Raw genomic sequence first — 25,850 nt, 5'->3', positions numbered from 1 at the left:
TGAACCCCAACCAACACCAAGGCACATTATAATTAAATAAGCAAACACCAACAACAAAGTAAGCATTTTAAAGGCTGCCAGAGAGAGACAGAAAGTTACCTACAAAAGATCTCCCATCAGACTATTGACTGATTACTCAACAGAAACACATCAGGCCAGAAGGGAATGGAATGAAATATACAAAATCATGGAAAGCAAGGGTCTGAATCTAAGAATACTATACCCAGCAAGGCTATCAATCAAAATTGAGAGTGAAATCAGGAGCTTCACAGACAAAAAAGACTAAGGGAGTTTATAACCACCAAACCAGCAATGCAAGAAATGCTAAAGAGTCTGTTGTAAAAAGAAGAAATAGGAAGTAAAGAAGGAACACAGGCAAAAGAATAAAAATGGCAACAAACAAGTACCTATCAATAATAACTTGAAATGTAAGTGGAATAAATCCCCCAGTTAGAAGACATAGGGTAGGTGAGTGGATAAGAAAACATGAACCATATATTTGCTGTCTACAGGAAACCCACCTCAGAACAAAGGGCTCACAAAGACTGATGGGGAAAGGGTGGAAAAAGGTTTTACAGGTGAATGGAAATGAAAAGAAAGCTGGGGTAGCAACATTTATATCTGAAAAATTAGACTTCAACATGAAGGCCATAACAAGAGATAAGAAAGGCCACTTCGTAATACTAAAGGGAGCAATTCAACAAGAAGATATCACTCTGGTAAACATGTATGCATCCAATACAGGAGCACCCAAATACATAAAAAACTTCTGGAGGATATCAATGAAGAGATTAACAGCAATACAGTCATAGTAGGGGACTTCAATACCCCACTATCACTGGACAAATCCTCTAAACAAAAAATCAGCAAAGAAACATCAATCCTAAATGACTCACTAGATCAGATGGACTTAATTGACATCTTCAGAACATTTCACCCCAAAGCCACAGAATATACATTCTTCTCAAGTGCACATGGGTCATTTTCAAAGATAGACCATATATTGGGACATAGGCAAAGTCTCTTCAAATTCAAGAAGATAGAAATCATATCAAGCATCTTCTCAGATTATATTGGCATAAAACTAGAAATCAACTACAATAAAAACAGTTAAAAAATCAAACATCTGGAAGCTAAATACCATGGTATTAAACTATTATTGGGTTACCAAAGAGATCAAAGAAGAAATAAAAGGCATCATGGCAACAAATGACAATGAAAACAAAACAATGCAATATCTATAGGACACAGTGAAAGCAGTCTTGACAGGGAAGTTCATAGCTCTACAGACCTACATCAAAAAACAAACAAAAAAATGGTAATAAATTATCTAACCCTAAAACCCAAAGAGTTAGAAAGAGAGAAACAAGAAAAGCCCAGCGTAAGCAGAAGGAAGGGAATAATAAAGATCAGAGTGGCAATAAATGAAATAGAGACAAAAAAAACCCAACAATACAAAAGATGAACAAAACCAAGAGCTGGTTATTTGAAAGGATAAACAAGATTAATGAACCTCTAGCCAGACTCACCAAGAAGCAAAGAGAGAGGACCCAAATAAACAAAGGCAGAAATGAAAGAGGTGAAATAACAACCGATCCCACAGAAATACAAACGATTATGAAAAAAATACAATGAACAACTCTATTCCCAAAAAAAGGACAACCTAGACAAAATGGACATATTCTTAGAAAAATACAAGCTCCCAAAACTCAACCAAGAATAATAAAAATAAAAAAAATAAAAACGAGTAGGCCGATAACTACCAAAGAAATTGAAACAGTGATCAAAAATCTTCCAGCAAACAAAAGCCCTAGTCTGGACAACTTTACAGGGGAGTTTTACCAAGCATTCAAAGAAGAACTAAAACCTATCCTCCTCAGACTATTCCAAAAATATCCAAGAGGAAGGCACACTTCCAAGGACTTTCTATGAAGCCAGCATTACCTTAATCCCAAAACCAGATAAAGACACCACAAAAAAAAGAGAACTACAGGCCAATATCCTTGATGAACATAGATGCTAAAATCCTCAACAAAATTCTAGCAAATCGAATTCAGCATTACATTAGAAAAATCATACACCATGACCAAATGGGATTTATTCCAGGGATGCAAGGATGGTACAATATCCACAAATCAAAAATTGTGATACATCACATAAACAAACTGAAGGACAGAAAGCAATAATCATATCAATTAATGCAGAAAAAGCATTTGACAAAATCCAACACCCTTTCTTGATAAAAAAAAAACTCTCAGAAAAGTGGAAATAGCGGGATCATATCTCAACATAACAAAAGCCCAATATGATAAACCTACAGCCAATATCATACTAAATGGGCAAAAACTAAATCCATTTCCCCTAAGAGCAGGAACAAGACAAGGATGCCCACTTTCACCACTCCTGTTTGACATAGTACTAGAAATACTAGCCATAGTGATCAGACAAGAAGAAGAAATAAAAGGCATCCAAATTGCAAAAGAAGTAAAAGGGTCCTTATTTGCAGATGACATGATACTATACATAGAAAACCCCAAAGACTCCATCAAAAAAACTACTAGACCTCACACTAACCGGTTTGGCTCAGTGGATAGAGTGTCCGCCTGCAGACTGAAGGGTCCTAGGTTCGATTCTGGTCAAGGGCATGTACCTTGGTTGCTTGCACATCCCCAGCAGGGAGTGTGCAGGAGGCAGCTGATCACTGTTCCTCTCATCAATGTTTGAAACTTTCTATCCCTCTCCATTTCCCTTTCTACTAAACCTAACAAATGAATTTGGCAATGTAGCAGGATACAAAATTAGCACCCAGAAATCTATGGCTTTTTTATACACCAATGATGAACTCACAGAGAAATGAAAAAAACAACCCCATTTACTATTGCACCAAAAAAATTAAGATACCTAGAAATAAACTTAACCAAGGATGTAAAAGATGTGTACTTGGAAAACTATAGAACATTAAAAAAAGAGAGAGGAAGACATAAACAAATGGAAGAACATACCATATTCATGAATTGGTAGAATCAACATCATTAAAATATCCACACTACCTAAAGCAATCTATAGATTCAATGCAATACGTATTAAAGAATTTTAATGGGTATTAACCTAAAATTATCAATGGCATATTTCAAAGATCTAGAAAAAAACTCTCCAAAAATTCATCTGGAATAAAAGAAGACCACAAATAGCCACGGCTGTCCTGAGAGAAGAAGAACAAAGTTGGAGGGATCACAATACCAGACATCAAATTATATTACCAAGCCACGGCTCTCAAAACTGCCTGGTACTGGCATAAGAACAGACATATAGACCAATGGAACAGAATAGAGGACCAAGAAATTGACCCAAGCCATTATACTCAATTAATTTTTGACAAAGGAGGCAAGAGCATACAATGGAGTCAAAACAGCCTCTTTAATGAATGGTGCTGGGAAATTTGGTCAGATACATGCAAAAATATGAAACTAGATCACCAGTTTACACCATACACAAAAACAAACTCAAAATGGCTAAAGGACTTGAATGTAAGACGGGAAACCATAAAAATCCTACAAGACTCCATAGGCAGCAAAATTGCAGACATATGTTACAGCAATATCTTTACAGACACAGATCCTAGGGCAAGAGAGACTAAGGAGAAAATAAACAAATGGGACTATATCAAAATAAAAAGCTTCTGCACAGCAAAAGAAACCATCAACAAAACAACAAGAAAACCCACTGCATGGGAGAACATATTTGCCAATGTTATCTCTGATAAGGGTTTAATCTCCAACATTTACAGGGAACTCATACAATTTAACAAAAGGAAGATAAACAATCCAATCAAAAAATGGGCAAAGGACCTAAATAGACACTTTTCAAAAGAGGACATTCAGAAAACCAAGAGACACATGAAAACATGCTCAAAGTCACTAATCATCTGGTAGAAGCAAATCAAAACAACAATGAGGTACCACCTCACTCCTGTCAGAATGGGTATCATCAAAAATCAACCAATGACAAATGCTGGAGAGGATTCGGAGGAAAAGGAACCCTCCTTCACTGTTGTTGGGAATACAGACTGGTGCAGCCATTTTGGAAAACAGTATGGCATTTCCTCAAAAATTTAAAAATGGAACTGCTATTTAACCCAGTACTACCACTTCTAGGAATATATCCCCAAAAAACAGAAACACCAATCAGAAAAGCTATATGCACCCCTATGTTCATAGTAGCACAATTTACAATAGGTAAGATGTGGAAACAGCCTAAATGCCCATCAGCAGATGAGTGGATTAGAAAACTATGGTACATCTACACAATGGAATTCTATGCTGCTATAAAAGAGAAGGAATTCTTACCATTTGCAACAGCATGGATGGAACTGGAGAGCATTATGCTAAGTGAAATAAGCCAGGCAGTGAAAGACAAATACCACATGATCTCACTCATTTATGGATAATAAAGAACATTATAACCTGAGGAACAAAAAGATAGATACAGAGGCAGAAAACATCGAACAGACTGTCAAATTATAGTGGGAAGGCTGGGGGGTGGGAGAGATCAACCGAAGGACTTGTATGCATGCATATAAGCATAACCAATGGACACAAGAACTCGGGGGGGGGTGGTGAGGGCATATTCTGGGGGTTGGGGAGGCCTGGGGAAGGTCAATGGGGAAAAATTGAGACATATGTACTACTATTTGTAATTATTTAAACAATAAAATAAAATTTTTAAAAATGTATTTAGCAATCTTGTTCTACTGATCGCACACTGGCCCCCTGAGGCCACTGCCCAGCAGGTGACTCCCGGGGTGCTTCTCTGAGCCGCCGCAAGGCACAACCCTAGCTGCTGGCATCCAGTCCCCACGGTAGCACCACTCCAGCACATGGGCCCCCTGAGCCCACTGCCCCAGCAGACAGCTCCTGGGTACTTCTGTAAGCAGGCACTGAGCGCACATATCCAACCAAGGGTGCACATCCCCCAAAGCAGAAACTGGGGCTTCTCCCTCCACGGAGCTGGTGGCACACCACAATCGCTCCAATCCAGTGTGTGGGCCCCACGAGCACACACCTCTTGCAGACAGCTCCTGGGCCCCTCTGTGAGCTGTCACTGCATGTGTGCCTCTGCATCCAAGGTTGCATGGCTCCCTCAGTAGGATCCATGACATCCCCCTCCCGGCTACCTACCTCTGGACAGCTTGGTGAGTTACTGAGGACTTGCCTCCCTGGACAAGGTCACATTGTTTCAGCCACAGACTCCAAGATTCCCACATCCCCAGCTTTAGGATTCTGAATTCCCTCATGATTCAGAGAGGGAATCACTTTGGCCAAAGTCCCTCTGCCTCAACCACAGACTATGAGACATCCGACCCCCACTGTCATGTGTTCTAGGCCTCTCGTAGTGAGGTACAGAGTGACACTAATCCAGCAAGAGTTACACCACACCAACCAAAGTCACAGTACCTGTGCCTCAGGCCCTGAGACTCCTTTCTCCCAGGCCAGGACTCTGGGAACTCACAATGAGCACATACCGCTGAGTCCTCAGACAACCTTTTCCACAAGAGTCGGAACCGTGATCACATCCAAAGCAGCTTGCACAATGAAGCCAGGGTTGGGTCATATTGCCAATCCATGATGAGACTTTATCCATGAATAAGAAACTAACATTCAAGATTTAACTACATCAAGAGAACCCAAATAGCTCAAGTAGGGAACTCTGCTAGATCACCAAGCCCAGGAGACCTGAGAGATCGCACCACTAGCACCACCCCCAAAAGAACCTGGGTAGCAAAGCAGTTGGATCTAAGACACAGAAATAATTAAAATGTTACAGCAAAAAATGGGAGACAAAAAAATTCCCCAAAGGAAAGAAAAAGAGGAATCACCAGAAAGGGAATTAAATGAAATGGAGGCAAGTAACATGTCATAGAAAGAATTTAGAGTACAGTAGGTCCTCTGGTTACATTGGAGATCCATTCCTATGATGCAACGTAACACTGTTTTTGCCGTAAGTCAGAACCCACCTACAAAGCACCTACATCACTCACATGGAGCACATACACAGCAGTAATGAAGTGAAACAGTAAAAAATTTTAAAAAAAGATAGCAATTCCTGACCTTTACTTGTGGTAAATAAATAATAAAAAAACATAAAGCACATATGTACATATATTGAAATGATGGAACTTTTTTTTATAAATAAATGGGAGATGATGACATAACCACGAAACGATGTACGTTGAGTCCGACGTAACCCGAGGACTGTCTGTATTTAATTGGTTTGTCCTTAATATACTTGAGATAAAAATGTATGCAAGGGTAATTCTCAAACTCTAGTGAGCAGCAGAATCACCTGGGAGGTTGTTACTAATGCAGTTACCTGGGCACAATTACCAAAGAGTGGTTCTTGGGATTCTGTATTTTAATCAAGCTCCACATGTGATTCTGAAGTATTTGATAGGCTATCAAACTTGGAGGAATTCTGACATATATCATCATAAAAGGCTTTGATGTGTTGTTTTGGGGGTGTAATTCCTCCTTTTTTATTCTTTAACAAATATATATTCTACATAAATGATATGACTTGATTAGGCTCACACAGTCAACCAAATGTAGTGCAGATAAAATGAACCAAAGATATTTTAATCACAAATTATACCAAATTATTCTCAACTCTATATGTACATCAGAATCAATGGGAGAGCACTTACACTGTGATAATCCCTAGGTCTCACTTCTCATGAGTCTGATTCAATTTGTTGGGAGTAGGTTCTGAGCTGCATTTTAAAATCTCAAATAAATGAAACCTGTAGCCAAGGTTGAGAACCTATGCACTAAAGATAACAATAAAATATAAGACAGTTGTCTCTAAACATGGTAGTCTAGTGGGAAAATAAAGCCTGATGTATATAGGTTAATTAAGGCACTTAAAAAAAAAAAAAAAAAAAAAATATATATATATATATATATATATATATATATATATATATATATATATATATATAGAATTAAAGCTGGGGTCTCCATTTTAATTTATCTAAGTCCAAAGATGAACTTGTAGGATGCAGTGGGAGTGAATTAAAACCTAGTTTCCTGAATATTTAGCCAATTTCTCAGGTGATTCTCTGTAGGTGGTCTGGATAGCACATGTTTATAAATACTGATATGTATGTAACATTATACTAAGTCCATGTGTTAACATTGGTGTACTATGCTTTCTCTGTTGTGATACTGTTTTCAATTACAAGCTACAGTCTATAGGGAAAAGATGTTACTTGCCCATAAATGATCAGAGGAAACCTGGGCCCAGAATGCAGGACTCTTGACTCAGCTATAATTAACTATTGTGCCCTACAATTTATCAGACTATGTGCTAGGTACTGAGAGTATGAGGACAAAGGAGACAATATAGTTACTGATAGAAGGGCACAATCAATTTAGGAGCAGTGATGACTGGGTGGTGGAATTCGTTCTAAAACAATGGTCCATCTACCAGGTCCCCAATCCCAGCCAGTTTCCCAATGATTTGTGATTACAGGTTTATTTGGTGCAGCAAAAATCAAAGCAAAGGAAGAAGGAAACTACTCTGGGTCCATGTAAGCTAGTGTAAGTAGAGACTACTGTGAATTCCTGGGATGTGTGAGAGTGGTGTGGACCAGAACAGTCTTGGGGACCTCAAAACAAGAAATGGCAAGTCAAGAAAACCGGGCCATATTCATCCAAAGATAAAAGGGATAGTCCAATTCTGAGCACACTATCATTAGTGTCATTCAGTTATCTAAGGGTGAGAAAAAAAGTCTGAGATAAACCATAAAGGGCTGTTTGGACTCCTAAGCAGCACTGGGGGAGTATGCACCTGATTATTACTTTATAACAGGAAGGGGGCATATTCCACATTTCTGAAAGGCAAAAATGGGGAGTCAGACCACTGAAGGTTCCAGAGAAATTAATGGGTCTTTTTCACCTTTAGTACTCCAGCACATCAGCAGTGGTTGGGACCAGTGGAGGAAAACAAAACTGAGCAGAAGGGAAAGGAGTACATAGCAGTCATAGCATTATATAGGGAAGGGGTGCCAATCAGTCATGGCATAATCCAGCAGCATAGGTATACAAAGGTGTTACCCACCTGGCAGTCAACTGTATTTGCTGGTAAGCATACTCCTTGGGCTCTTTCCTAAATATGAATGGCACCTAGAGGGTTTGGGGCCTTGCATGTGTGGATAGAGCCAGCCAGAGTTCAGTTATTACCTTACTGATTCCCACAATAGCCCTGTAAGGCATGTATTGCTGTATCTTCATCATAAATAGGCTGACTTTAATAAAAGCATAATATGCTAATTAGACCGGACATCTTTCCAGGCTTGTGCTTCTAAATAAGAGATACAGAGGTAATATAAGATTAATGTCTTTGACCTAACTGGTTTGGCTCAGTGGATAGAGCGTCAGCCTGCGGACTGAAAGGTCCCAGGTTCAATTCTGGTCAAGGCCATGTACCTTGGTTGCGGGCACATCCCCAGTAGGAGGTGTGTAGGAGGCAGCTGATTAATGTTTCTCTCTCATTGATGTTTCTATCTCTCTCCTTTCCTCTCTGTAAAGAATCAATAAAATATCTGTATTAAAAAAGGTCAATGTCTTTAAATTGTGTCTCAAGTATTTAATTGTATGTATTCCCTTCATAAGATGATTGACAAGTTCTTTGCTTCTTACTTGTTTTCTGATACATATAATACATGTGTATTTATTTTGAAAAAAAAGAGAAAAACAAGAAAATAAAAAACACACTCTGATATATATGTAATATGCATGCTTTTAAATGAGATATATCTATAAACTGCTTTTTAAACTGCTTTATTAACTTTGTGATATTTATTAACCATTTTTCCATGCAAGTTAATGAAACTCCCCTGCTGACAGAAAAAGTTACAGACTACATCAAAATGAAATCTCCAATCAGAAAAATAAAAAAACACCAAAGATTCACCATAATGGGTACATCAAAAAATGCAAGTGTGGGAAGTAGGGGGTTTATTATTCTTAACTTCAGCATTCAGGGCATAAGGCAAAACTCATCATGATGGTCATGGTGAGGGGGATCTCCTATAAGAATGCGCAGACTGTACCTCAGCTGAAGCTCTCTAATTTTCCTCCTTAGCTCTCTCATCTCCTCCATGAACCGTTCCATATCATCTGCATCTCCATCTATCATATCAATGTTATTGACAAGCCTATTTGGCATATCCTCTCTAAAATCCTGGGCAGGTGGAGCCCAAGCCTCTCTAATATTTCCTCCAGGCTCCTGGACTTCACCACCTCCCAAAGGGCGGGCTTCTTCTTCATTCTGCACTGGAGCCTGCTCACCTCCTTTGCATTCCTTGGGGACATTTTCCATGTTGAGGTTGTTGTTTTTCTGCTTCTTTCTAGGAGATTAAAAAGCAAGGATTCAATGCATTGTAACAATCTGATTCAGAACCCTGTGTAGGCAAAAGTTTCCCCATCTGAGAGACTTGGCGCGCCCTCTAGGGGTCGCCCCAGACCCAGCCCTGCCCCCCAAAGCCCACCACCTTCCCTGAAAATCCTTCCCTAGGCCAGTCCTCACACAAAACAGGACAAGTGGTGGGTGGGACAGTGGTTGAGAGAACAGAAATCCTGATAAGCCTTCCAGGGGTGCCCGAGTTTGCCCCTCCTTCTTCCCTCACCAGCCACAGACCCAGTTTCTAAAGACTTACACAAGTTTCTCCTGCTCTTAATTCGGGCACAGAACACTGAGACCCCCAGTTTCTGTTCTAATCCCTGATACCCCTACATTTTAGGATCCCAGGCACTCCCCTACCTTCAGGGATCAGAAGCAGTTTTCCTCTCTTAGCCTTGATATCTGCTGCACCAAAGGACCTAGAGACCTGCAGACAGAAATACAATGGCCAGGACTGATCACTTGATTAAAGGACAGCTTCATTGATTATTAGTCAAGCATTGCCACCATCTTTTTCTCCTTCATTCGGTCTCACGGCTTCTTTTCCCCTCCAGTGATGCCCTAACACGCCTTCCAGAAATAGGCATTGTAATCAATGATTATTTCCAAACCAGTGCTACCTATTCTTTAGGTCCCTTACCCCACTGTCTTGTCCCTCCCGTCACCTAATTACCATTTCTTGAACACAAATGGATAACTTTTCGGGTCGGGGTAGTCAGAAGAGATTACTGCACAGCGACGTGGTTTATTCATAAAGAATTTCAGTCTGGGTATCAGCCAGGACCTTCTGAGACCCAGTGGCCTTTCACTGCCCATCATTTTATGTATCAAGATGGACGAAGGGAGCAGAATAGCGAGGGCATGCAAACCTGGACCCGCTTCAGTCTCAGCGCTTTGTCATGCCTGCCCTAGGGTGCACACTCAGCGACCACGATTACACGGACCCACAAAGACCTGAAACAGTTTCGCACTCTCTGCCGAGATCCCTCAGTTAAAAACCCGCCCACTCGACTGCCTCCTCTGCAAAAAGGACCTATTTCCCAGGCCTAATACCTTTCCCTATATTCTCTGCAGCAAGCGCCATCCCCGCGCGGTTCCCGCAGCCCACCATTTCAGACACCAAAAATGGACGAAGGGTGAAGAGATGGCGGTAACGGAGGCCTAAACCGGTTGGGGAGCCCGTCATCCCCAACCTGATTTCATGGTTATGCCCCCCTCCCGTTGCCTGGCCCATTCCTCGATAGCCCCTTCTCTGATTCTTCCCTTCCAGATTTCGCCCAATCACCCATCTCCTGAAGATCCGAACTGGTACACAATTCCAACTCTTGGCCCCTCCCTATATCAACCATTTCTTGCACCAAACGGGTGGGCATCGGGGGAGGGGTACAGAGAATCTAGTCCAAGACCCAATCTGGTTTTTGCCCTTTGCCACCCCTCCCCCAGTCAGCGCCCACCAACCTGCAGTGGATCGGAGACAGCTTCTAGGACTTCCTCCTTCCCTGGGCTACAGGCTCGCTTTGAAGGCGATAGTGAGCAGACACACAGCTACAAAGGACTCTCACACCGCAAGTAGGAGGAGAAACTAACCCTCGCGTCAGCATTACGTCTCGTAAGAATTACGTCACTGTGAGCTCAGATCCGGAATTATGGATCATACCTGCAGTAAGGCAGGAGGGTGGGGGCAGGAGAATGGCGGGGCCACCTTTCTCCTCATTTTCACCATCCCATCCTTACCGCAGGCTACTGCCCATGCCTTATTATTATTTCCCTCTATTTAGCAATCTTTGAGACCAAGCGGGCCATAATATTTTATAGTTTGTATTTGCCCTTTTCCCTGATTTCTGCTGGAACTTTTAAAGAATTGTTTCTTTCTCTTCTACATTATGAAAAGTCAACTTCTCTTCCCTCCACTCACCAGGACTTACTGTTTTTGTCCCAGACTGAAACCAGAGCAGGGAAGGGGGGTGAGGCTAGGAAGTCTGGAAAACAGGTAGGAAGTAACATTAACATTTTTTCAGCTTAATTGTTTCCCTTTCTGTTGATTTTTAAAGGGGGTGGTTGTTTTGGTTTCTATTGGCATGCATTAATCTTTTAGTTGTTATAATTAGACAATACTATTATTTTCAGTTGAAAAATAGGATTCAAGTTGTAAAATCTTGGCAACCAGTATCTGCTGCTGAAACATTCTATAAATATAGACCCTTCAGACAGCACCCCTTCCCCTTTTAAGAACTTTGAAATAGAAAGCTAAGCTAGTGGTTCCTCTTAGGAAGGATCTCTGTGTGGTCTTTCTATGAGATGAGGCAGGTGTCTAATAATTACAGTCTTTTTTTTCCTAATAGATTTTCAGATCTTGAGAGCCTATGACAAACTTATGGTCTCCTCTAAATTACATTAGTACAACTTTACAACAAGCCTCTAACATGGCCTCTAAATTAGAGCAACACTGAGGTCTTTCAAACAATTATTTGGGAAAGTTATACTGACAGTTAACAAGTATTGTAAAGTTACAATATTAAAAATATTATGCCAGACTAAATATAGAAAAAAATGAAACAGAAAAGAAAGCCAATTGTCCAACTCAAATAAAGAGAAATATTAGTAATCTGATTGAAATATTTTGAATTAGTGGGGAGAGGTTATATTGTTGAAGAAATGGTGATGGATAATTGGTTATCTATTTGGAAAAAAATAATAAAGTGCTGTATTCTTGTTATACACTTACATACAGACATTAAATGATTAGATAAAAAGACATAAAACCATTGAAAATAATATATAGGAAAAATAATTTTGTATATAATATTAGGATGAAAAAGTTGTTAGAAATATAACACCAGAGACAGACATGGCAAAAGACAACTGGCCCAATTTTGCTTAAGTCTAAGGAACCAGGTAGAATGCTCCTCAGAACTATCCCAATCAGCCTTGCAAATCTAGAATGTTTATCCACAGATGCAGGTCTTTATTAGTGCATGTTACCCTGAGAATGCTAAAATCTCTGGCACTTCTGAGTTGTCCTTTGCCTAGGTTGAGCAAGCTGCCAAGGTGCCAGAAAAATCCCTCAGTAAAATGAGAAAATACAGAAGAGGTAGAAGGAAAATATTTGCTTTTATCCTTGCCTCAAGAAATATACTATTCAGATTTTCCTCTAAATCAGTCCAAATATTTTCCTTCAAAATAAAGACAACACACACACACACACACACACACACACACATCCATTCTCATATTTATGAACTTTGGGATGTTTGTAGTTTTATCTATGAGAGACAGTGTTAATCGAAACTCTTTGTACATGGTTTTTTAAAATAATAATATGAGAGTATTAAATTCCTAGAACTGCCATTGCTGTATATTACTATGGATGTCTTTATTTTCTTATTGTTGATACTATTACAGATGTCCCCTATTCCCCCCTCCCCATTTACCCATCTCCACCCAGCCCCTACCTCTCTCCCTCTGGCCATCACCACACTGTTGTCTGTGTCCATAGGCTATGCATATATTTTGGATGCTTTTAATTGTTATAGAAATTGGTCTTGAAAAATATTGTTCCAATTTGATTCTATAATGAATGAGCATTCCTGTTTTTTCATGTGTCCACGAACACTATTACCTTGTTTATTGTAGTTTTTATTTTATTTTTGTTTCTTTTTGTCTTATTTCATTTATTTTTAAAAATTTGTTGTCAAGGTTATCAGGCAATATTTTCTAAACTTGCCACATCAAACAGACTCTTAACATTAATATTTCCAGACTCTGAAGATTCTAGTTCAGTAAATTGGAGTCATATCTGAGAATCTGCATTTAAGTTCCTTATGCAGTTATTTTTTAAAAATTAAATTCATTGGTTAATAAAATTATATAGGTTTCAAGTGTATAATTCTATCATATATCACCTATATATTGCATTGTGTGCCCACCATCCAAAGTCAAATCTTCTTTCATCACCATATATTTGGCCCCCAATACCCTTTATTATTCCCCATCACTTTCCCTCTCATAACCACCATACTGTTATCTGTGTCTATGAGATTTGTTTGTTTTTCAGGCTTGTTCATTTGTTACTTTCAGTTTTATATACCACATATGAGTGAAATCATATGGTTCTTTACTTTTTCTGTCTGACTTGTTTCACTTAGCATGATACTCTCAAGATCCATCTGTGCTGTAGCAAATGGCAGCTATTTCATCTTTTCTTATGGCTGAGTAGTATTCCATTGTATATATGTACCACATCTTCTTTATCCAGACATTTAGCTAAGGACACTTTGTTTCCATGTCTTGGCCACTGTGAATAATGCTGTAATGAATATAGGGATGCATATATCTTTGCGAACAAATGTTTTCAAGATTTTCAGGTAGATACCTGGAAGAAAAGTTGCTGGGTCATACAGTAACTCTAATTTTTAATTTTTGGAGGAGCCTCTATACTACTTTCCATAGTGGCTATACCAGTTTACATTCCTGCAGCAGTAAATGAGAGTTCCTTTTCAGATCCTATAAATCTTTCACCTTATGCAATTCTTAATATTGGATAGGGTTGGAAATCCATATCCCAGGGAAAAGCAAACAAGAAACCTCAAAAATAAAACAGGAAATCTCCCATTGTTATGTAAGTGGTCTTTTTACAAAAAAAAAAGTTATTATGAAATCATTTCAAAGTTACAGAATGATTCTGAAAATAGCACAAAGTACTTCACATGTCCTCAGTTGAATACTAACTGGCCATTTAAAAATATTTAGTTTAATTCATTTCATATAAAACTTTAAAAAATGAATTCTACTTTATTAAACCCTGAAGTCTTTTGAGTATTTCGTCTTTTTTATTGAGTTGACTGGGGTAACATTGGTTAACAAAACCATACAGGTTTCAAGTGTACAACTCAACAAGACATCATCTGCATACTGCATTGTGCACCCTTTGCCCAATTTTGTCCACATTTATCTCCCTTTGCCTTCTTCTTTTTTTTAATCCTCACCCAAGGATATTTTTTCTATTGATTTTTTAGAGAGAGTGGAAGGGATTGAGAGAGGGTGAGAGAGAAGAAACATTGATGTGAGAGAGACACATCGATTGGTCGCCTCCCCCACTCAGCCCTACGGCCAGGAATAGAACCTGCAACCCAGGAACCAGACCAACGTTCTAACTACTGAACCATGCAGCCAGGGCCCCCTTTGCCTTCTTCCACCTTTCCTCAACTTCCTCATTCTATATAACATTTTCTTAAATATTAGCCTATTTTTATCTTTGGGTTTCTTATATAAGATTTTAAAAATACATATAACTTGTAATGTCTAAATATAAATATTTTAGTATATAGTCTTACTAAATGTTCAGTACTCACTATTATACTCATATAATTGATTTACATATCTTATTTAGTGGAACAATATACCATGAACTATTCTGCTACATGCTTTTTTAAAAAATATATTTTATTGATTTTTTATAGAAAGGAAGGGAGAGGGATAGAGAGCTAGAAACATCAATGAGAGAGAAACATCCATCAGCCGCCTCCTACACACCTCCCACTGGGGATGTGCCTCAACCAAGATACATGCCCTTGACCGGAATTGAACCTGAGACCTTTTAGTCCACAGGCCAATGCTCTATCCACTGAGCCAAACCTGTTAGGGCTGCTACATGCTTTTTTATTTGTTTAAAAGTATTTTCAGGTTAGTAACAGTTTAAGGACTCCACTTGTTTTTAACGTTTCAAGAGTGTTTAAATTATCATAACCTATTTGATCAATCCCCAAGTAATTCATATTAGTATTATTTATATACACACTGAGTGTCCAGATTATTATGATCACCTGACGTTTGTAGGCAAATTAGCTATAATTTCACGCTGAAGTTGCTAGAGGGCCAGACCATTATAAATAGGGAAGCAGGTTGTTTACCATCACAGTAGAAGTGATTTTTTTCTGAAGATATGGGTAAACAACGCAATTTAACAGCCTTTGAACGTGGGATATATATTATTATGAGTGGCTAGATTATTATGACCACCTGAGATTTGTAGGCAAATTAGCCATACACTGCATGATATGGGATATGGAAGCCGAAGGCCTGTTCGAACACCTTTGCTGTCTGCAGTTACCAAGATAAAACGTCTCCAAGTATGGGGTTTCCTTAAAAAACTGAAAATGGAACTCCCATTTGACCCTGTGATCCCACTTCTAGGAATATATCCCAAGAAACCAGAAACACCAATCAGAAAGGATATATGCACCCCTATGTTCATAGCAGCACAATTCACCATAGCTAAGATCTGGAAACAGCCTAAGTGCCCATCAGTAGATGAATGGATTAGAAAACTGTGGTACATCTATACGATGGAATACTATGCTGCTGTAAAAAGGAAGGAACTCTTACCATTTGCAACGTCATGGATGGAACTGGAGAGCATTATGCTAAGTGAAATAAGCCAGTCAATAAAGGAAAAATACCACATGATCTCACTCATTCATGGACAATAGAGACCATAATAAACTTTTGAACAATAATAGATACAGAGGCAGAGCTGCCTCAAACAGATTGTCAAACTGCAGCGGGAAGGCCGGGGAGGGTTGGGGGGCAGGAGGTAGGGGGGTAAGAGATCAACTAAAGGACTTGTATGCATGCATATAAGCATAACCAATGGACATAAGACACTGGGGGATAGGGGAAGCTAGGGGACTGTCTAGGGCGGGGGGATAAAATGGATACATATGTAATACCCTTTGTAATACTTTAAGCAATAAAAAATAAATAAATAAATAAATAAATAAATAAATAAATAAATAAATAAATTCATGAGAGAAAAAAAAAAAGATAAAACGTCTCCAATTCACACAGGTACACAAGAATTGGACAGTCGAGCATTGGAAAAAAGTCATGTGGTCCGATGAATCACATTTCCAGTTGCATCATGCAGATGGCAGAGAGAGAATTGGGCAGAAACAGCATGAAAGCATGCACCCCACATGCATGAGCACAGCCCTTCAAGCTGGTGAGGGCAGTGTCATGGTTTGGGGCATGTTTTCCTGGCATGATTTGGGACCTTTAATTCGTGTGGAACAACGTCTGAATAGCACAACATACCTAAGTATCGTTGCTGATCAAGTTCATCCTATCATGTTGATGGCGTATCCCAATGGAGATGGCTTCTTCCAACAAGACAGTGCGCCAAGCCACGGTGCTCATATTGTGCAGGAGTGGTTTCAAGAACATGAGGGAGACTTTACCTTGCTTAGGTGGCCCCCACAATCACCAGATCCAATCCAATTGAGCATTTGTGGGATGAAGTTAAAAGAGCCGTCAGGCAGCTGGTTCCACAACCATCAAATCTCACGGAACTGGACAGTGCTATTCATCAAGCATGGTGTCAGATTCCTTGCATCACCTTTCAACATCTCGTGGAGTCAATGCCAAGAAGAATCGCTGCAGCATTGAAGGCAAAAGATGGCCCCAATGAAATACTGATGGGGTGGTCATAATAATCTGGCCACTCATCATAATATGTATCCCATGTTCAAAGGCTGTTAAATCGCGTTGTTTACCCATATCTTCAGAAAAAAATCACTTCTACTGTCGTGGTAAACAACCTGCTTCCCTATTTATAATGGTCTGGCCCTCTAGCAACTTCAGCGCGAAATTATAGCTAATTTGCCTACAAACGTCAGGTGGTCATAATAATCTGGACACTCAGTGTATATATAGTTACCAGTATTGTTTAAATAAATTTATATATGCAGATTATCCTCCAAAAATTATTTGTTTATACCATCACCAAAGCAAGTTGTAATCAATCATCCATTATTTTATACTAGCATACATCCATTGTTTTATACTGTATATAGTTTGAAAAAACATTTAAACACACACACATATATATACACATTAACACATATGTAGTTATTTTATGTACTTTAATATGTATATATATACATATAAATACATACATAGTTATTTTATGTACTTTAGTTATTTTATGTACAAATGCTTTATGTATTTTATGTACATATTTTATGTACTTTATCCCCCAGTGGATACCTGAAACTGTAGATAGTACCAAACCTTATACTATATTTTTATATACATTCATACCTATGATAAAGTTTAATTTATAATTTAGACACAGTAAAAGATTAACAACAATAACTAATAATAAAATAGAAAAATTATAATAATATGCTGTAATAAAAGTTATGTAAATGTGGTATCTCTTCCAAAATATCTCATTGTACTGTACTCATCTTTTCATTTGAAGGAAGTACCTTATGGCTTCTCTTTGGCATATCAGAATCATCAGCATATAGTCTTGTGTTTTGGGCCATTATTAAGTAAAATACAGTGGGGCCTTGACTTACGAGTTTAATTCGTTCCGTGACTGAGCTAGTAACTCAAATTACTCGTATGTCAAATCTTAAAGTGAATGAGTGAGACACATGATGCTGGGCTGATGTTGTGGCATTCATTGTGACGTTCGCTGTGCCAACTAGCGGTGGGGTATCTGAAGCTGGCTCATAACCCGAATTTTAGCTTGCAACTCAAAAATCGACTGAGAGATGGCTCTTATCTCGAAAAACTCGTTAGTCGGGACACTCGTAAGTCAAGGCCCCACTGTAATGGTTACTTGAACACAAACACTGATATACCTAGATAGTTGATCTGATAACCCATACAGCTATTAAGTGACTAATTGTCAGGTAGTGTATACAGTGTTGATTTCCTGGAAAAAAGATGAGTCTCATCCCTGGGAGTGGGGCTGGACAGAGTGGGATGGTACAAAATTTCATCACACGGCCCAGAATGGCCTAAAATGTAAAACTTATGAATTGTTTATTTCTGGAATTTTCCATTTAATATTTTCATACCTTGGCTGACCATGAGTAATTGAAACCGCAAATGATGAAGAACTGCTGTATATAAATGTAGGTGATTTATTTTTATAGAAGTATAGTATTCCATTATACAATTGTATTGTCATTCATCTTTTGTTTTCTTACTGATGTACATTTAGATCCCCCCCTTATTTTTTTCTATTACAAGCATATATGCAATGAAGGTTCTTGTGCATGGCTCCTTTGCACTTCCCTCACTTGAACAATAAAATTTGTTTTGTTTTTAGGTTTTAGGTTTGTTTTGTTGATGGTTTTTTGTTTGTTTGTTTGTTTTTGTTTTGTATTGTATTTGTAAATCTAATCTCCCAGGATTTCCCAAACCTGCTTATTCTTGAGTGACATCCTAGATATATAAATAACACCTTGATACACAAGTTCATCCTAAGGAGGTTTTAATAATATGTCTGGGATGACACATGAGAGTTTGTATTTAAGAAGCACCCCAGGTAACTTATAAGATCAGGCACGTTTGGGAAACACCTTGATGGGTTTAAAAAATCATTAATTTGCAAATTTATTTTCTTTACTTCTTAGTGTAGTTCAGACTCTTATTTTTAAGTTTCTTTATTGTCCTTAAAGATTGGGTCTTAAGGATGAAATAATACTTAAAATTGCTCTTTAATATTTAGGATGTTACATAGCTTCTAAACAGAGTTCTTAAATTTTGTTTAAGAACAAAATTTTAAGTTTAAGGGAAAATTTTCAAACTAAATACATTTCCTTAAGTTTTCTGTACAAGCAAGCAATTTATTTTCCTAAGCCCTGAAAATTGTTAACACTCACACACCCATCATTGATCTGTAATTTTGATTTCTTCTGTTTTTATTTCAGTCTCTGTTCTTTTTATACCTTTTATATTAATGATTGAGTTGTTTTTCAAAAAAATAAAACAATCCATCCAGTTTGGTATATATTATTAGAAATTATTTTCTATGCATATACATATGTAAAAGAAAACTTTATTAAATCAGGGGAGAATTACATAATAAATGTGAATTTCTTCTTTAAGGATAGTACAAAATTATGCTTCAGAGCAAGATGAAAGTTTAAAGAAAATAACGTTTTAAAGTCACTACATTTTTTCTATTTCTCTGTAAAAGAAACTATTGTTCACTACTCAACTAAGTTTTTTTAATGAATACACTTATTTTCTAATGCTAAAACTTGTAACAATTTCATGGTCATAAAAGATTATTTGTCCTTTTTTATTTCAAATGCTTTAAAATAAAAGATTGTCTTTTTATTTCAAATAGTTTACGACATTAGAAACATTGTAATATAACATGGGTCATAAAAGATTAGTGGGAAAATTATTGTTGCTTTAAAAATTCTAACAGCAAATGTAAAACAACCCTTTGTTAAGTTTAGTAAGATTTTATTAAAGAAAACTTTGTATTCAAATGCTACTAAAACTCAGGTTTTCCTGATAATATTAATAAACATGGTTCAAGATAAACCTCTCTTTTATAGTAGAAATAAAGGGATTCCACTGTCTTTCCTAAATCTTAAACACATTACAAAAGTTGTTTGCTTCTATAGTAGAAATAAAGGTGATTCTACTGTCTTTCCTAAATCTTAAACACATAACAAAAATGTGTGCTCTATAAAAATATGTTACTGAAAATAACACATACTTTACATATGCATATATTTTAATTGAACAATACAGGGGCCAGCAAAAGTAGGTTTACAGTTTGGGATATACGAAATACAAAGTTTATTCTTGTATTATTATTTATTAATTATTGTACTATTTTCCATATGAAAAACTGTAAACTTACTTTCCCACCCCTGTATATACTTTTTTGAGATTTGCTTTCTTTTTTTTCTTTTTTTTAATATAGTTTATTGATTTTTTACAGAGAGGAAGGGAGAGGGATAGAGAGTTAGAAACATCAATGAGAGAGAAACATCAATTAGCTGCCCCTTGTACACTCCCCACTGGGGTTGTGTCCGCAACCAAGGTACATGCCCTTGACCGAAATCGAACCTGGGACCCTTGAGTCCGCAGGCAAACGCTCTATCCACTGAGCCAACCCAGTTAGGGCTGCTTTCTTTTTTTAACCTAACAATATATTTGGGCATATTTCCATATCAGTAAATAAAGTAAAATCTGTATTTGTTTTCTATTGCTATGTAACAAATTACCACAAACTTAGAGGCATATACAAAAAATTATTATCTCAGTTTCTATCGAACAGAAATCAGGAACAGAATGCCTAGGTTCTCTGCTCAGAAAATAAAGGTGTTGGCTTTTTGTGTCCTCATCTGGTGGTAAAACCAGGGAATTGCTTCCAAGCGCATTTTTGTTATTGGCAGGATTCAATTCTGTGGGGATATATGACCAAGATCCAGGTTTTCTTACTAGCTGTCAGCCAGGGACTGCTCTCAGCAACTACATGTGGTTCCCTCAATCCCAGCAAGAGTGAACAGCCCTTATTTCAAATCTCTCTAACACTTAGAATTCCTTTAATTTCTACTTCTCCAGCTGGAGAAAATTGTCTATTTAATTTTTTTCCTTTTTATTAAATTTATTGGGGTGACACTGGTTTAAAAAATTATACAGGATTCAGGTGCAATTGCACAATACATCATCTGTACACAGTACCATGTGTTCACCATCTCAAGTCAAGTCTTCTTCCATCACCATTTATCTCCCCCTATACCTTCCTCCACCTCCCCTACCCTGGCAGTCACCACACTGTTGCTCATGTCCATGAGTTTTTTCTCTTTTTTTCTTTTTTGCTCAATCCTTCCATCCCCCAACCCAGCCCTCCACCCCTCCCCCATCTGACAGCCAGCTTTCTATCTATGACTTTGGTTCTATTTTGCTTGTTACTTCATTTTGTTCATTAGATTCTACATATGATGAAATCATATGATACTTGTCTTTATCGGACTAGCTTATTTCACTTAGCATAATACTCTCCAGTTCAATCCATGCTATAGCAAAGGGTAGATAAGATTTTCTTCTTTTTTACAGCTGAGTAGTATTCCATTATGTAGATGTACCACAGCTTTCTTATCTACTCATATACTAATGGACACTTGGGCTGCTCCCAAATCTTTGTCATTGTAAATAATGCTGCTATGATCATAAGGGTGCACATAGTCTTTTGAAGTAATGTTTCAGGTTTATTTGAATAAATTCCCAGAAGTGGAATCACTGGGTCATAAGGTAGTTCCATTTTTAATTTTTAAAAATATTTTATTGATTTTTTTTTTTTAGAGAGAGAGAAACATCAATGTGAGAGTGAAACATATATTGGCTGCCTCCCACACGCCCCTTCCCCTCCCTCCCCCAGTGCCTGTAACTCGGGCATGTGCCTGACCTGGAATAGAACTGGCAACCTCTTAGTCCACAGGACAATGCCCAACCAACTTAGCCACATCAGTCAGGACCCATTTTTTTATTTTTTTGAGGTAATGTCATATGGCTTTATACAGTAGCTGCACCATCTGCATTCCCACCCACCAACAGTGCACAATGGTTCCCTTTACTCCATATCCTCGCAAACACTTACTGTTTGTTGATTTATTGATGATAGCCATTCTAATAGGTTTGAGGTAATATCTCCTTGTGGTTTTAATTTGCATTTTTCTGATGATTAATGACATTGAGGATCTTTTCATATATCTATTGGCCATCTGAATGTCCTCTTTGGAAAAATGTCTATTCAGATCTTTAGCCCACTTTTAATTGGATTGTTTGGGGGTTTTTGGTGTTGAGTTTTTTAAGTTCTTTATAAAATTTTGATATTAACTCCATATCAAATGTATCAGAGAATGTTTTTCCCATTCAATGGGTTGTCTTTTCATTTTTTTGGTGGTTTCCTTTGCTGTGCAAAAAGTTTGATGTAGTCCTGTTTGTTTATTTCTTTTGTTTCCCTTACCCAAGGAGGTATATCAGAAAAAAAATTATTGCTATGAGAAATGTCCAACATTTTACTGCCTATGTTTTCTTCTAGGATTTCTATGGTTTTGAGTCTATCATTTAAGACTTTAATTCATCTTGAGTTTATTCTTGTGTATGGTATTGGTGGTCTAGTTTCATATTTTTGTACATACCTGACCAATTTTCCCAACAACTTTATTGAATAGACTATCTTTACTCCATTGTATGTTTTGCCTCCTTTGTCAAATATGAACTGACTATAAAGGTGTAGGTTTATTTCTGGGCTCTCTATTCTGTTACATTGATCTATATGTCTGTATTTATGCCAGTATCATCATGTTTTGATTACTATGGCCATGTAGTATACAAGTAGTTTGATATCAGGTAGCATGATTCCTCCCAGTTTGTTCTTCTTTCTCAGAATTACTGTGAATCTTAAGGGTCTTTTATGGTCCCATATAAATTTTTGGAATATTTGTTCTAGTTCTGTGAAATATGCCATTGGTATCTTGCTAAGAATTGTATTGAATCTATAGATTGCTTTGGATGGTATTGACATTTTAATAATGTTAATTCTTTTTTTATATATTTTTTATTGATTTCAGAGAGGAAGGGAGAGGGAGAGAGATAAAAACACTAACGACGAGAGAGAATCATCGGTCAGCTGCTTCTGGAATGCCCCCTACTGGGGATTGAGCTTACTAGTACAACTGGGCATGTGCCCTGACCTGGAATTGAACTGTGACCTTCTGGTTCATAGGTCCATGCTGAACCACCAAGCCACACCAGCTGGGCAATGTTAATTCTTCTTATCCATGAACATGGTATATGCTTCTACTTATTTGTATCTTCTTCAATTTCTTTCTTCATTGTCTTATAGTTTTCTGAGTAAATTTCTTTTACATCCTTGGTTTAATTTATTCCTAGGTATTTTTTTGGCATTTTTATTCTTTTATTATTTTTAAATATTTTCCCTGTATTGAATAAGATATTACAAATGTGTCCTTATCCCCCCAATGTCCCCTCATCCCCCAATCCTGCCCTCACCCTCACCCCCTGTTGTCCACATCCATCGCTTATGCTTATATGCATGCATACAAGTCCTTTGGTTGATCTTTCCCCCTCACCCCCACCCTCCCCTGCCTTCCCTCTGAGTTTTGAGCATCTGATCGATGCTTCTCTGTCTCTACATCTGTTTTTGTTCATCAGTTTATGTTGTTCATTATAATCCACAAATGAGTGACAGCATGTGATATTTATCTTTCTCTGACTGACTCATTTCACTTAGCATAATTCTCTCCAGCTCCATCCATGCTGTTGGAAATGGTAGGAGTTCCTTCCTTTTTACAGCTGCACATGGGATATATTGGAACGTGAGTGACCAGTTTATTATGACCACCCCATCAGTACTTCATTGGGACCACCTTTTGCCTTCAATACTGTAGCGATTCTTCTTGGCATTGACTCCACGAGATGTTGAAAGGTGATGCAAGGAATCTGACACCATGCCTGATGAATAGCACTGTCCAGTTCTGTGAGATTTGATGGTTGTGGAACCAGCTGCTTGATGGCTCTTTTAACTAAATCCCACAAATGCTCAATTGGATTGAGATCTGGTGATTGTGGGGGCCACCTAAGCAAGGTAAAGTCTCCCTCATGTTCTTGAAACCACTCCTGCACAATATGAGCACCGTGGCATGGCGCACTGTCTTGTTGGAAGAAGCCATCTCCATTGGGATACGCCATCAACATGATAGGATGAACTTGATCAGCAACGATACTTAGGTATGTTGTGCTATTCAGATGTTGTTCCACACGAATTAAAGGTCCCAAATCATGCCAGGAAAACATGCCCCAAACCATAACACTGCCCTCACCAGCTTGAAGGGCTGTGCTCATGCATGTGGGGTGCATGCTTTCATGCTGTTTCTGCCCAATTCTCACTCTGCCATCTGCATGATGCAACTTGAAACGTGATTCATGGGACCACATGACTTTTTTCCAATGCTCGACTGTCCAATTCTTGTGTACCTGTGTGAATTGGAGACGTTTTATCTTGGTAACTGCAGGCAGCAAAGGTGTTCGAACAGGCCTTCGGCTTCCATATCCCATATGATGCAGTGTACGGCTAATCTGCCTACAAACGTCAGGTGGTCATAGTAATCTGGCCACTCATAATAATATATATCCCACGTTCAAAGGCTGTTAAATCACGTTGTTTACCCATATCTTCAGAAAAAAATCACTTCTACTGTCATGGTAAACAACCTGCTTCCCTATTTATAATGGTCTGGCCCTCTAGCAACTTCAGCGTGAAATTGTAGCTAATTTGTCTACAAACTTCAGGTGGTCATAATAATCTGGCCACTCAGTGTATTTTACAATCCAACTTTTGAAAGTTCTGATATTGCATTTTGTATTACACTTTTAGTTTGTATCTCATATCTGTGGTGAAATGATTTTTTGTAGGATTTGGTGAAATTCAAATATAAATTCACACATAAATATATTAGATACTTTTACAAGCTAGAAATAAAGCATGATTGATTAATAATAATTTTTTTAAAAAACTAAAGGAATCAGAACTGGTAAAACAGCCAAATATCAGGAATTTTACCTTAGTTATTAAAAAGTTATTAGGTAATATAACAATCATGAAAATGCACCACTCAGATCTAATTAGTGGTGAGCATTGCTGACTGATGGTCTCAGCTGCTGCCCCTCTGAATTTACCCCCACATTCATAATGAGGCAATGCATCCATGGGCTGATCCCTGCCAATAACTGGTGCTAATGTACTCGCATTTCTGTAAGGTGTGAGACTTCTCTAACCAGAGTCTTTGGCTCCAGGTCTCCCCTTCAGCCTGGCTTAAACCCTAAGATGCCACTACAGTCTAACTAAGGCTCTTCCTGTTAAATCCTCCTTCCTTTACTCCTCCTCACCAATATCAGACCTGCATTGTCATCTGAAGGCTCTCCCCACCTTCTCCCATTCCCTCCCTTTTATCATTCATGGCGTTTACTCCAGTTAATCTCGTAATCATCTATTCCCATTGGGACAGCTATTTCTCAGAGGACAGTGCTAACACAAATTGTCCAAGAAAACTGGTGGTAAAGTGAGGTTGGGTTCTGGCTCACCGCCCAACAGGCAAATAAAAAAATATCCTGAGTGGCATGGTGACACAGAGAGTCCCTACCATAATATGGCCAAATGGCTAGAGATTTCATCAGTCTTGAAGTGGAAAAAAAGCCTCCATGATAAAAACACCCTTGCTGGAATACAGGCATTTTAAAAGCTAGGAAAGGGATAATGCCTATTAGGAGAGTGGAGTTGGCTGCTTACTAGTTGGCTAAATTTATTGATACCCTGCAGAGGAAAAATGAGAACTAAAGGTCCTCAACAAGTATGAGAATCTGAAAACATTGCTGGTAGCTTTTAAAGAGGCTCTTATCTTTTTCAGTGAAAGGGCAGAAAAAGCTGAGCATAAGACTTTGGAATTGATAGAGATCCAGAGCTTCAGATACATTTAAGTCAAGCATGTCAAACTCATGGCCTGCGGGCCACATGCAGCCCACAATGAATATTTTTGCAGCCAGCCAAT

At 38.1% G+C, this 25,850-nt stretch overlaps 1 protein-coding gene across 3 annotated transcripts; it reads right to left on the bottom strand.

Annotated features, from left to right (window-relative positions):
* Nucleotides 1-8,821: 8,821 nt before the first annotated feature.
* Nucleotides 8,822-11,071, bottom strand: BEX5 (brain expressed X-linked 5). 3 transcript variants are annotated; one of them, XM_059680204.1, is made up of 3 exons: nt 10,918-11,071; nt 9,812-9,886; nt 8,822-9,399 (listed from the first exon to the last, which is right to left on the bottom strand). In XM_059680204.1, exon 3 carries the CDS (start codon nt 9,376-9,378, stop codon nt 9,037-9,039), a length of 342 nt encoding a protein of 113 aa, XP_059536187.1. In that variant the 5' UTR covers nt 9,379-9,399; nt 9,812-9,886; nt 10,918-11,071; the 3' UTR covers nt 8,822-9,036. The 3 variants fall into 3 exon arrangements, with proteins under 3 accessions (XP_059536187.1, XP_059536186.1, XP_059536188.1); XM_059680203.1 differs by having other exon boundaries at nt 8,822-9,406; nt 9,820-9,886; XM_059680205.1 differs by lacking the exon at nt 9,812-9,886 and having other exon boundaries at nt 8,822-9,406; nt 10,918-11,038.
* Between the last annotated feature and the right edge of the window lie 14,779 nt (nt 11,072-25,850).

This window comes from Myotis daubentonii, chromosome X (genome assembly GCF_963259705.1).
Source record: "Myotis daubentonii chromosome X, mMyoDau2.1, whole genome shotgun sequence".
In the NCBI taxonomy this organism is placed as follows: domain Eukaryota; kingdom Metazoa; phylum Chordata; class Mammalia; order Chiroptera; family Vespertilionidae; genus Myotis; species Myotis daubentonii.
The sequence above is the reverse complement of the archived record's forward strand: the minus strand, read 5'-3'. Positions and strand labels throughout refer to the sequence as shown.

What these genes read in the sequence shown, in the direction of transcription:
- BEX5 (XM_059680204.1), bottom strand. Translation starts at nt 9,378, where the DNA reads ATGGAAAATGTCCCCAAGGAATGCAAAGGAGGTGAGCAGGCTCCAGTG.